Source organism: Lactuca sativa, chromosome 4, assembly GCF_002870075.4.
Source record: "Lactuca sativa cultivar Salinas chromosome 4, Lsat_Salinas_v11, whole genome shotgun sequence".
NCBI lineage: Eukaryota > Viridiplantae > Streptophyta > Magnoliopsida > Asterales > Asteraceae > Lactuca > Lactuca sativa.
In genome coordinates, this window is record NC_056626.2 from 39,386,273 (window position 1) to 39,398,696 (window position 12,424).

At 40.1% G+C, this 12,424-nt stretch overlaps 1 protein-coding gene across 1 annotated transcript; it reads right to left on the reverse strand.

Moving 5' to 3' along the window:
• Positions 1–419: 419 nt before the first annotated feature.
• Positions 420–1,900, reverse strand: LOC111917753 (uncharacterized). Its single transcript, XM_052770831.1, has 3 exons — positions 1,445–1,900; positions 920–1,339; positions 420–803 (listed from the first exon to the last, which is right to left on the reverse strand). Exons 1-3 carry the CDS (start codon positions 1,898–1,900, stop codon positions 420–422), a joined length of 1,260 nt encoding a protein of 419 aa, XP_052626791.1.
• Positions 1,901–12,424: the final 10,524 nt, after the last annotated feature.

Genomic DNA, 12,424 nt, shown 5'->3' on the forward strand with positions numbered 1-12,424 from the left:
GTGCCAAAAGGACAAGTGAAGGTGGTTTTCTCTTGGTCTTCCGGGGCTACCGGAATTTGATGAAAACCCGAGAAACCATCCAAGCAACAGTAATGAGATTTACCCGCCAATCTCTCTAGCATTTGGTGAATAAATGGCAAGGGAAAATGGTCTTTTCTCATTGAGGCATTCAACTTTCTATAGTCAATACAAACCCTCCACCTGTTTTGCACACGGGTTGGCACCAAATCTCCCTCAGAATTCTTGACAACTGTGACCCCTGCTTTTTTCGGGACTACCTGAACGGGGCTCACCCATTTACTATCTGAGATAGGGTAAATCATACCTGCATCCAAAAGCTTCATGATTTCTTTCTTTACCACCTCCATCATGGGTGGATTCAGTCTTCTTTGTGCCTCTCGAGTTGGTTTGAAATCCTCCTACATGAGGATCTTATGCATGCACAAGGAAGGGCTTAACCCTTTTATGTCAGCAATTGTCCACCCAATAGCTTTCTTATACTTTTTCAGCAAAGTCACCAACTCATCTTCTTCTACAATGGACAGCTTGTTGGAGATAATGACAGGCAAAGTCTTCTCTTCCCCAAGGTACGCATACTTCAAATGGTCTGGAAGAGTCTTCAATTCTAGCTTAGGTGCCCGTACAACGGAAGGAAGAAGTTTTGTGTCAGAAATGGGCAATTTCACATTGCTATTATCATACCTTATTTTCTTCTTTTCTTCCATGCTCTCCACAATTTCCAACAACTCTTCATCTAACTTGAAATTTTCTGCAATCTCTTTGACTGAATTGCTATCAAATTCCTACTCAAAACTAACTCCAACAAATCATGGTTAGTCAACTCAAAACACTTTTCAGTCAAAGGTTGGATTATATCAACAAAATTTATGCAATGAACATCACTTTGGTACCTCATTACTTCATAGATATTGAAGTTGATGACCTCCCCATCGAATTCCATGGACAATGTACCATTGTAGACATCAATTTTTGTTCTTGCTGTTTTCAAGAATGGTCTACCTAAAAGTATGGAACTCGAGGATGGATGGTCATCATCTCCTATATCAAGCACATAAAAATCTGCAGGAAAGACAATCTCATTAACTTGCACCAAAACATCCTCTAATACACCTTTTGGGTGTACTATAGAACGATCTGCAAGTTGGATGATCACCCCTGTTTTTGTTAAAGTGCCTATGCCAATAGATTTATAAACAGAATATGGTAAAACATTAATTGAAGCTCCTAAATCTAGCATAGCATGGGGGACATATAAGTTTCCCAATTTGCAAGGAACGGTGAAAACACCTGGATCCTTGCACTTTGGGGGCATCCTTTTCTACAAAACTGCAGACACATTTTCACTTACTTTCACTGTCTCATTACCTCGCAGCTTCTTTTTAGATGTGCAAAGTTCCTTAAGGAACTTAGCGTATCTAGGTACCTGTTTGATCGCATCTAATAGAGGGATGTTGACTTCAACTTTCCGGAACATTGCCATGATTTCACTATCTTCTCTCTCTTTTTTGTTGCTGCTCAATCTTGATGGAAAAGGTGGTGGTGTGATCTTTTCTTCTTTCTCTTCCGGCTTCTTTTTCTCCATCATTTCTTCTTTCTTTTGATCCTTCTTTGGTGGTTCTTCTATCACCAACTCCTCTTCTTCTTCTTCGGGCATCTTCGGGCCGTCATATTTCTTTCCACTCCTCAAGCTAATTGCACAAGCATTGTGCTTTGGGTTCTTTTCAGTTTGAGGAGGTAGCTTTCCTTGATTCTCCATTTTGCTCACCGATTGAGCAAGTTGTGCCATTTGTTGCTCAAGATTCTTGATGCTTGCCTTGGTCTCTTGCTGAAAACTTTGGGTACTGGTGGCAAGGCTTTTGACTATGTCTTCTAAGGACATACTTGAGGATCCGGCTTGTTGAGGAGGAGGTTGTAGTTGCCTCGGTTAGTAATTTTCTTGTGGGAATGGAGGCCTTGCTTGGTAATGGGGTGGGGGTCTTTGTTGATAACCCATGTGTTGGTTGTTGTTCCACCCTTGATTACCTCGGGGCTGATCATAAGTTCTTTGATTTTGCCCGGAATAGCCTCCTATAACATTTGCTTCTTCATATTCTTCTTCTTGCAATTGAGGACACATATCAGTCGGGTGTCCCACTTGAGTACAAATGCCACAGGGACGGGGTGTGGATTGCACACCTTTGTCCTTAGCAAGCATCATTACCACCTTAGTCAACTCAGATAGTTAAGCTTCAATTTGAGGAGTGTGCACCTCTTTTACACCTCGAGGTGCATCTGTGTACCAATCTTCATCTTGACTAGTATGCTTTGAATCCTCCGCCATGTTTTTTATGAGATCCCGAATCTCCGTTGGGGTCTTGTCAGTCAAAGATCCTCCACTTGAAGCATTAAGAAGTCTTCTTTCCCAAGGAGTCATGCCTTCAATGAAGTATTGAAGGATTTGATACTCACTAATACCATGCTTTGGGCAACGGGCACAAAGCTTTTTGAACCTCTCCCAATATGTATGAAAGGCTTGTCTCTTGTGTTGTTTGATCCTAATTATCTCTATTCTTAGGGCTGAGGCTTTCATTTATGGGAAGTATTTGTCTAAGAAGAGGCGTGCAAGATCTACCCATGTGTTGACCGTCCCGGGTGGAAGGTCATAAAGCCAATCTTTTGCTGAGTCTTGCACTGCAAAGGGGAATGCCCTAAGCTTGATTTGGTCTTCAGTGACATTGTGCAGTTTAATGCCAACACACACAACATGGAACTCCGTGAGGAACTTGTGGGGGTCTTCATTTTCTAAGCCTCTAAAGGTTGGGAGTAAGTGAATGAGACCGGATTTCAATTCAAGGTTTGTGGCTGCCGGATAGGTGATGCAAAGAGGTTGTTGAGTAACCTCTTGCCTCGCCCATTGGCGAAGGGTTTGTTCGGGTGGTGGATTTGGAGGTGGATTCCCTCCATGGTTGTCTCCCATGGTATGAGTAGTGGTTGAAGTTTCTATGGGTGTAGTGTTTGGGCTGTAATGAGTAGGTGAAGAGGGTGGGGTGGTATTTCTGGATGAGGATGGTTGAGGTGAAGGTGATGGACTTTCTGTTTCGGATGCGGACACACTTGAGAGGGGAATATCCTCCCAAATGTTAATGATCGGGGGATTGGATGTAAATACGTACCGGAAACCGGTTGCCTCTTACGAAGCTTGGCTTGCTTCCTTAACTTCTTTGCAGTCTTCTCTATCTCCGAGTCAATTGGCAGTGGTGTACCTGTACAAAAAGATCTAGGCATAAACAATTAGTAACACCGTGTCCCCGGCAACGGCGCCAATTTGTTAGGCGTGTCAGACCCAACAAATAATAGGGGTACGATATACTCCAAAATACACTGCTTTAATGCACTAAAAAGTAGTACAAGGCAAGCAGGGTCGAACCACAGAGACATGGGACAAAAGTCTATACCTCTTTGCGCAAGGTATTTTGGTCACAAAGGGGGGGGGGGGGGTTGTTTGCAAAAGTAAATAACTAAATAACAATCTACTTTAAAAGCATGCACAAAATGAAATAGATTTGTAAACAAATTGATTGAATGGTTCTAGTTCTAGTTCTCAATGATGTTGTTCAACTTGATTATGACTTGATGTAATTCAAGATTGCTATTCTATGTTGGTACTGAAAGATATTAACACGCTCTAATACCTCTCGCTTGCCAAATTATCTAACCAAAACACGCTCTTTGATTAGACCTAGCTTTACTAATTCAATCTAAACATGCTCTTAGATTGTATTGAAAAACTGCATTAAGTTTTGTACAAGCTTCCCAACAGTGTTCATTTCTTCTCATACGCTCGGAAGTGTGAAAACATGTGATGTATGTTTTACAATAAGAAAACTTATTGCTTGTTACCAATTATTAACTCAATAGAACAATTAGGTGCCCTAAAAGTTAATTAACTGCACAAAAATTCAATTCATGAAAGTGGCCAATCAAACACAAATCAAATTCAAGGATTCTAGTTTAAACAAAAACATAATCACTAGAATAGAATCACAAATCAAACATCAAATCATATACTTCAAGTCAAGCAATCAACATGTTTTGAACAAGAACTAGAAACTAGGGTTTCTTAGCCACACATGGCTAAGACAAATCAAACAAGAATAAAGATGGAATTGGAATGTTTAATCCTTACAAAAATGAAATCCAAATGTTTGCAATGATTAAGTCTCCTCAAAAGCTCCAAGAATTCTCCCAAAATCGCCCTAGATCGCCAGAAACTGCTCCCAAAACCGTTCTGCCTTCAAATGACGTTCTTCTGCTCTTTTAATTAAAGTTCACGTGACTTGCCATAAGGCCATGCGTTTTTGGCATGGCCATGCCTTTTGCCCATGTGTTTTTGGAATGACCATTTGTCTTGACCATGTGTTTTTGGCATGGCCCTTGCTTTTTGCTAAAATTCCAAAAAAGTCTTCACTGTTGGCTCAATCTTCATGTTTTCTGCCATGGAATGACCGGTTCATCTTCTCTTCATGTTCCAAAGCTCTATGCTCCAAGCATCCAAGCATCCATGCATCCAAGCTCCACGTTCCATGCTCCATAATGACTACAAAATAAATCAAAAATAGTGAAATACCAGGCATTCTTAATGAAATATGCAATTACCCTAATAATCAACTAAATGCAAGAATTATGAAGTGGAATGCTATAAAAAGACGGAAATAAACATGCAAAATAGGTGCATAAAATGCACCTATCAAACCTCCCCAAGCTTAGACCTTTCTTGTCCTCAAGAAAGATCAAAATTAAGAATCAACCTAGAGAAGACGATAGGCGACTAAAAAGAAACTAAGATGAAAAGAATGGAAGGAACGAAAAGGACTAAATGGAATTAAGAGTGCATGCATGCAATAAAAGAAGAACTAATGAAAACAACATATGTACAAAAATATTTTTTTTTCATTAATGCAATGAACAAAACAAACGAACATATTCGATCCAATTAACCTCATTATGTACAAAAATATTTTTTTTTCATCTTACCGGCTCTGCTAACGTCTTCTTGGGGGAAGACAAGGTTAGCAATAATTCGGAGAGCCACCCTTAAGACTGGATGGATGATATGAGATGCTTTGGCGGATCGAGCCTCATACACATCAAGTCCTGTGATTTCCTTCCAATAGGCTTTGGCTTGGGCTTTAAAACGATTATTCTTCTCTTGCATGTAGCCTAATTTAGGACCATATGTATTGAATTTAGAAATCCCAACAAACCCACTAAGATCGTCTAGACTCGGTTTAAATTGCAAACGCGTGAGACGGAAAGAGAGACATTTGGCATTGTCATTGAATTCCAAAGATTGTAAGAATTCAATGGTTGTGTTTTTATATGATTCCATTGGTGCCAAAGTGAGAAGTCTCTCCCAACTGATGTTGCTAAACAATCTATGGACGCCATCATAAACTCCTAGTTCTTGGAGAGTGGGAATATCTACAAACCGTTGTTGAGAATATTCGCGGTCCTTGAGGTGAAGAAATCGCTCACGGTGCTCAAGAGAGTTGAGAATAATGGTGGTGACACCATATTTGGATTCCCATTGTTCTTTTGGTTGTGGGTTTTTTTGTTTTGGCATGATGACAAACCGAATTTATGACAAACAGGTGGTGCCCAAAAAATGATAACACAACTAGACAAGCACGAATGAACAATTATATGAAGCACAAGAACGGATTCACAATTATTCCAACCAAACAATTTTAAATTCAATGCGTAAAACTTGAGATATGGAAGGAATGTATTGTTTAAACGCTTGGATAAATATATGATAATATCCCACCAAACCCAAGAAACTCCTGATCTCTGAGGGAGATTTTGGAACCTTGCACTGCATCACGTCCAAGATCTTGGCCGGATCGACCAAAATCCCATCTTGGTTGATGAGATGTCCCAGGAACTAGACCTCTCACAACCAAAACTCACACTTTGAGAACTAGGAATACAACCATTCCTGCCTCAATATTCACAAAAGCTCTCAAAGGTGCTCCTCGTGCCGCTCTCTAGTCTTGGAATACACCAAGATATCATCAATGAACACAATAACAGATCGGTCGAGCATCAGCCTGCAGACCTAATTCATCAACTCCATATACACCGCATGCTCATTGGTGAGCCCAAATAGCATCACCACGAACTCATAATGTCCATAAAAATTCTAGAATGTTCTATTCTCCACATTCTCTCCTCCCATTCTTTCCTGATGATATCCAGACCTCGGATCGATCTTGGAGAACCAAGATGCACCCTGCAACTGATCAAAGAGATCATCAATCCACAGAAAGGGATAACGGTTCATCACCGCTAGCTTGTTTAACTCTCAGTAATCAATGTAAATCTGGTGTGAACCATCCTTCTTCTTTACAAACAGTATCGGCACTCCCCATGAACAACTACTCGGTCTGATAAACTGCTTGCCTAACAGCTCCTAAAGCTGAGAGGACAAATCTTGCATCTCGGGTGGTGCCTTGGCAATTAGAGTGGAACATGTCACTTGATCAATCCTGAACTCAACCTGCCTTTTGGGAGGCACACTGGGTAACTCCTCCGGAATACATCGGCAAACTCCCTAACAACTGGCACATCTAAAACTGAGACCTGCTCCCCCACCCGAATATCAACCACATAGGCAAGATAACTCGCATACCCATGTTGAATATACCGTCGGGCCCTGGTTTCCGAACAAAACCCTGATCCAACCCTGGTACCCTCTCCATTGATAATCAGTTCTCGCCCACTTGGTGTTCGAACTATCACTCGCTGACCCTTGCAATCAATCATGACTCCAAACCTACTCATCCAATCCATCCCTACTATCACGCATGCATCCCTCATAGGGATAGAGATCAAATCTATCAGATAAGGCACCCTGAAGATCTCCGATACACAACCCTGATATACTCTGGATGTAGAAACCTCATGTTTGTTGGCGATAGAAAACCACAACAGACACTCTAACTCCCCAATAGGCATATCAAACTCCCTACTGAACGTCTGGGATACAAAAGACCGACTTGCACCCGAGTCAAAAAGCACAAGAGTAGGCAAAGAGTTCACTAGGAAGGTACCAACCATAATCATATCATAAAGAACTTAAGAAAATATAAATAGAAACATACCAGTGACGAAGTCTGGCTCTGCCCTGGCCTCCTATGCCATGAGCTGAAAAGCGCGACCTCGAGCCCTCGTGGCTCCGCCCTGCCCTGGCTCCCATCAGTGATCCTTAGAGTAGCCGGCGCAGATGTAGCATCAAGCAAAGGACAGTTCGCCTTCATATGGGCCACCTGGTTACAGTGATAGCAAATCCTAGTGTTGGGTGTTGGAGCCTACTGACGGCATTCCCTCTTAATATGCACCTGCTTGCCACATTTGTGACATCCAGAAGAAGATCAGTAAGCACCATAATGAACCCCAAAGCACTTGCCATAAGTGTGGCCCCTATGACTCCCAGATCTCACATCAGCGGCCTTAAACTGCTTCGACGCAAGCTGCGGCTACACCGGGGTCTACCTCTTCTCCCTCTTCTAGAGCTCCATCTTGATCTCCCGCCACCTAGCGGCCTCCTGAAACTCCACCAGTGTACCATAGACCTGCGTGGATAAAAACTAGCGAATTTTTGTCTTGAGCATGCTCAAGTACTGGGTCATCTGATCTTGCTCAGAGGCAGCAAACTCAGGGAAAAACATAGCTCTCACTGTAAACATCTTGGTGATCTTCATCACCGACTCGGTCCCCTACTTCAAATATAAATACTCCTGAGCCAACATCTCTCGCTCCAGCAATAGAACATATCTCGAGCAGAACATCTCATAAAATTGCTCCCATGATATTGAAGCTCTCTGCTCTAAACTGTAAGAACTAGTAATCAGTCTCCACCAATCCTTTGCTCCGGACCTAAGAAGTTTTAGAGTGCACTTGATCCTCTAATCAGCTCGACAGGAGCAAGTAAAGAAACATCCCTCAATATCTGACAGCCAACTCATGGAAATGATCAAATCCTAAACCCCATCAAACACTCGGGGCTTCGTATTGTCGAAGTCCCGATACCGGAAGGCTCTCCCCCTCCAATCCCCACAGCAGCAATGGTCGTGGCGGCTGCAACAGCAACAGCCTTTGAAAGTGCAACATATAGGTCATCAAATAAATCCATCATGACAGTCTTGATAGACCGAAACAACTCTGGTATCTACCCCGGACAATAGAAACAGCCTCAGCATGAATCATCTCCATTACCTGATCCTCGGCTAACCCTAGCCTATCCTGGCCAGTCGCTTCTAATCCAGATCCCCTAGTGAACACCATAGTGAAAATAAACCAGAGAGATACCAGATAAAATGCATATCCTACCATAGAAACCATTCCCCAACAAAACCCTAGGGGTTGTAACTTCTCTGCTATGCATACGGATCCTGTGCTTCCAGTAGTACGAACCCATACTACCTTTCGCACCTACCCGTATTTGTCTCATAAGATCATCACAACAACCCTAACAACACTCACTAGAATACACATATACCTTATTCTCACTTCCTAGAGAAAGGCTAGATATCCCTCGAATGGTCGACTGGCCCCACATAACTCGTCCATTAAACTTCCACCAACCCTACAACACTCGTGTATGCGAATCATACATAACACTAGATCCTATAGATAGTCGAATACTTGACTCTACCTTAAGCCCACAACCAAACAAGGAACAGGAAACAAGGCCAAATCAAACATTCTCAGACTATAAAATCTTAGTTATCTACAATTTTAATGCATACACTAAGCAACTAGAGTAATTATGTCAATTTCATATAAGGAAGAACCCTAGGCTATTAGGCATCATATAATCAGGGAATTCTATCACACAATTCCTGAATATCCATGGCTTATCACTAGCATGATGTTCTAACATAACATAATATCAAATAACAACATGGTAACTTGGGGTCTACTTACTAGCTCCGGCTGGTCGTACACATCACATCCTTTCTTGATTATTTTTTTCGAAAACAATTTTGAAAATCATTTTTAAAACTTTTGCAGTTCCTTATTTTGAGAGTGGATTCACATGGATGTTCCTCCAATTCGCTCAAACCAAGGCTCTGATACCAACGTGTAACATCTCAAAAATACAAGTAATTTAAACTTCTCAAAACAACCCATTTACAAATAAAAGTGTTTGCAAAACCATTGTTTCCAAAATATTATTCAAAATCAGAGTCTCCTAAGTCAACAACATACAATCAAGATGTGTATGGTCATACCTTCGCCTTGCCACGGTCCTCTGAAGTACTTGGAACCATAACCAAAAACTATAAGCCAAAGCTTAGTGAGTTTCCCCAAAAGTACCACCACACAATACCCATATCATATACAAACAAACATGTTGGGTCCAATCAGTCATCGGACTAGAATACCCACGGGTACATAGCCATCGGGCTGGATTACCCCTGGCCCAATCAGTCATCGGACTGGAATGCCAACATACAACAGGTCCACTCATTCATCGGACTAGAATACCCTCAGGTCCATTCAATCGTCGGACTGGAATACCCCCGGTCTATTGACTCAAGCACATAGCAGTAAAGTCTCAACCCAACACAATATGTCGACATATAACAAATGACAAACATATTCAACAGGCAGACAATCATGCTGCCAGAAATCACAGGTAGTCCTACAGATCTACCGGTCTACGTATATCTGCAACTATCATATAATCATACATATTTATCCTATACTCAGCATATCATAAATCAATGTATAACATGATATCAATCCAATGGGCCAGCCTTGGTGTCTTCGACCCGTAAGTACATTGAGGAAAACTCACCTCACAATCTGAATAATAGCTAATCAATATTCTGCTCCCAAATACTAGCTCAACCCAAATCCTAAATGTCAAAACATTATCCATCAATAACATTTTCCCCAAAATGCTCTTGGTTAATGTCAGAAGTCAAGTCAACACCTAGTCGAGTCACCCAATCGAGCAAACCTGACTGAGTCGAACCAACCGAGTATACTGGGCATACTCCTCTATATGTGGGGCATAATCAGTAGTTGACTAGACTACAAGACGCTGACCGCGTATGCGCAACATAGCACTTGGTACGCCCAGCGTACGCGCCCTGTTCTGCCCTTTCCTCGTTAAGAGCTTAATACTCCAATCTTTACGTCCAAAGTCAGATTTAAAGCCAAAATACCCTCAAAAGTCACAAAGTTTCCAACTTTATGACCTTAGCATGCCCATTAAGTGCTTAATACACAAAATCTCAACATCTTAATACCTTAAGACCTTCTATAGCATGCATGGAGCAAAATTAACCATCAAGACCACATTTTTATGACATAAGACCCCTCCTAAGGTCTGAAAGGACGAATTATTGGGTCAAGAACATGTCATGCTCAAGAATCACCATATTTGGGACAAAAATTGTCTTAAAGGGAGAAATGTCTAGATCTACAAGATGGAGTGATCAAGTTGTGAACTTTATACCTCCTGGAGGTTGCTAACAAGAAGATAATCTCATATCCAAGATGCTTCCAAGCTCCAAGCACTTATCACCACCTTTTTCTTCTTCAACAACACCTCCAAAAAACTCTAATTGGCTCAAAATGCATTCTTCTCACTTAGGGTTAGCGTGGGGTCGTTTTTTTCACAGAGGAGGCTAATGAAGTAATGGGAAATGAGGCTATAATGGTGTTTATATATGGAGCAAACCCTAAAAATTAGGTTTTTCACTTTCTTCATGTGCGTCCCGTGTACAAGGTGTATGCCAAACGTACTAGTGTGCTCTCTAGTACGCCTAGCATACACAACGTACGCTCGGCATACGAATCTAGGTCAAAATTATTATATTGGCACTATGGGCCAATCTAGCAATCTTCCTAAAACCCAAGGGTCAAAATGCAATATTATTCAAACATAGGGTTGAAATTGAAATTACCTTGACATCGGGATATTACACATACCCTAAGACCTACTTGTCTCCCATGTCTCCTAATCCATGCTTACTTTCCCTTATTATATTCAAAAGACCATGTCTTGTTTTCTAGAAACTAGCTCACTTTTTTATATAAAAACATAAAAGAAGTTTATAAAATACTTATAACTCTATATAGGATATAAACTTTAACTTTTATCTAAAAGAAAAATGTGTCTTTCTACTCCATAATAATGCACATGACTTAATAAATCATACCATATGATATATTATGTTACTTGCTAATGAAGATTAATATTTCCATGAAATAAATAATTTCCAATTAATTATAAGAGTTTATTGAATATTTATTAAAATCACTTTCTAATAAATAATCAATTGTATCAAGTTGTTAGTGTGACCCATTAATATCATATGTTAATTACCAACATCACTTTAATATGACTCTTGAGTATACTAGATCTTTCAATGTCCCACTTGTACAAAACTCATATTAGAATGATATAAATGGTGGTACATGTCTAGCAACATTTCATTACCCCCAACAACATCTGACTTTGTGTCATTCTATCAACTCCCAATCTATGCTATCAATAGCTCGCTATAGCGTTTTGCGGTGTTACTGAACCGCTAATTTGAAATAGCATTTACAAATAGTGGTGGCGCTATTAGCGGCGCTATTGACCGCTATTTACTGCAAATCTCATCAGCGCTATAACGACGTTACATCCGCTTTTACAATTTCGTACATATTAGGCTACTTTGACAAAGAAAAAAACAATTGTGTGTTATTTCAATATTAAATCTTTAGTTTTTAACTAGTACACTAAACTTTTTGTCTTAATAAATCCAAATAATAAATATAATTAATTATAAACTACAAAGCAACAAATGACAACTTCCCTTTATCATTTGTTTTAGTATATAGAAACCAAGAATGACTTGAGCTGCGATGACATTTTGACACTTTTTAGTTTCTATATTACTATATGAGAATATTATATATAGATTATGTTATGTTTTTATATGATTATTTATGATATTAATTCTATATAGTATTAATAATCTAATATATAAATTTTGTATAAATATATAATATAAATTATACATAATATTATAAAACCGCTGTACCACTGCTATACCACCGCAATAACCGCAATTTCAAATAGCAGCATGTGACCGCTATTGAAATTTCGACTGCGATAACTGCTTAGCTCCCAATTCCCCATAAGCTTAAAGCTACAATTGGTGTATAAGTAAGTTTATCATTTATCCCTTTGTCACGGACATCATGTTGAACACGAGATATGGATCGCGATCAATCTCATTAGGTGTTCAACTTTTTGTAAGGTGCCTTAAATGTCTAACTCTCAACACATAAGAGGAACAAATCTCATCTTGACTACATAAACCTCTTGCATAGTTCACACCATACAATATAATGA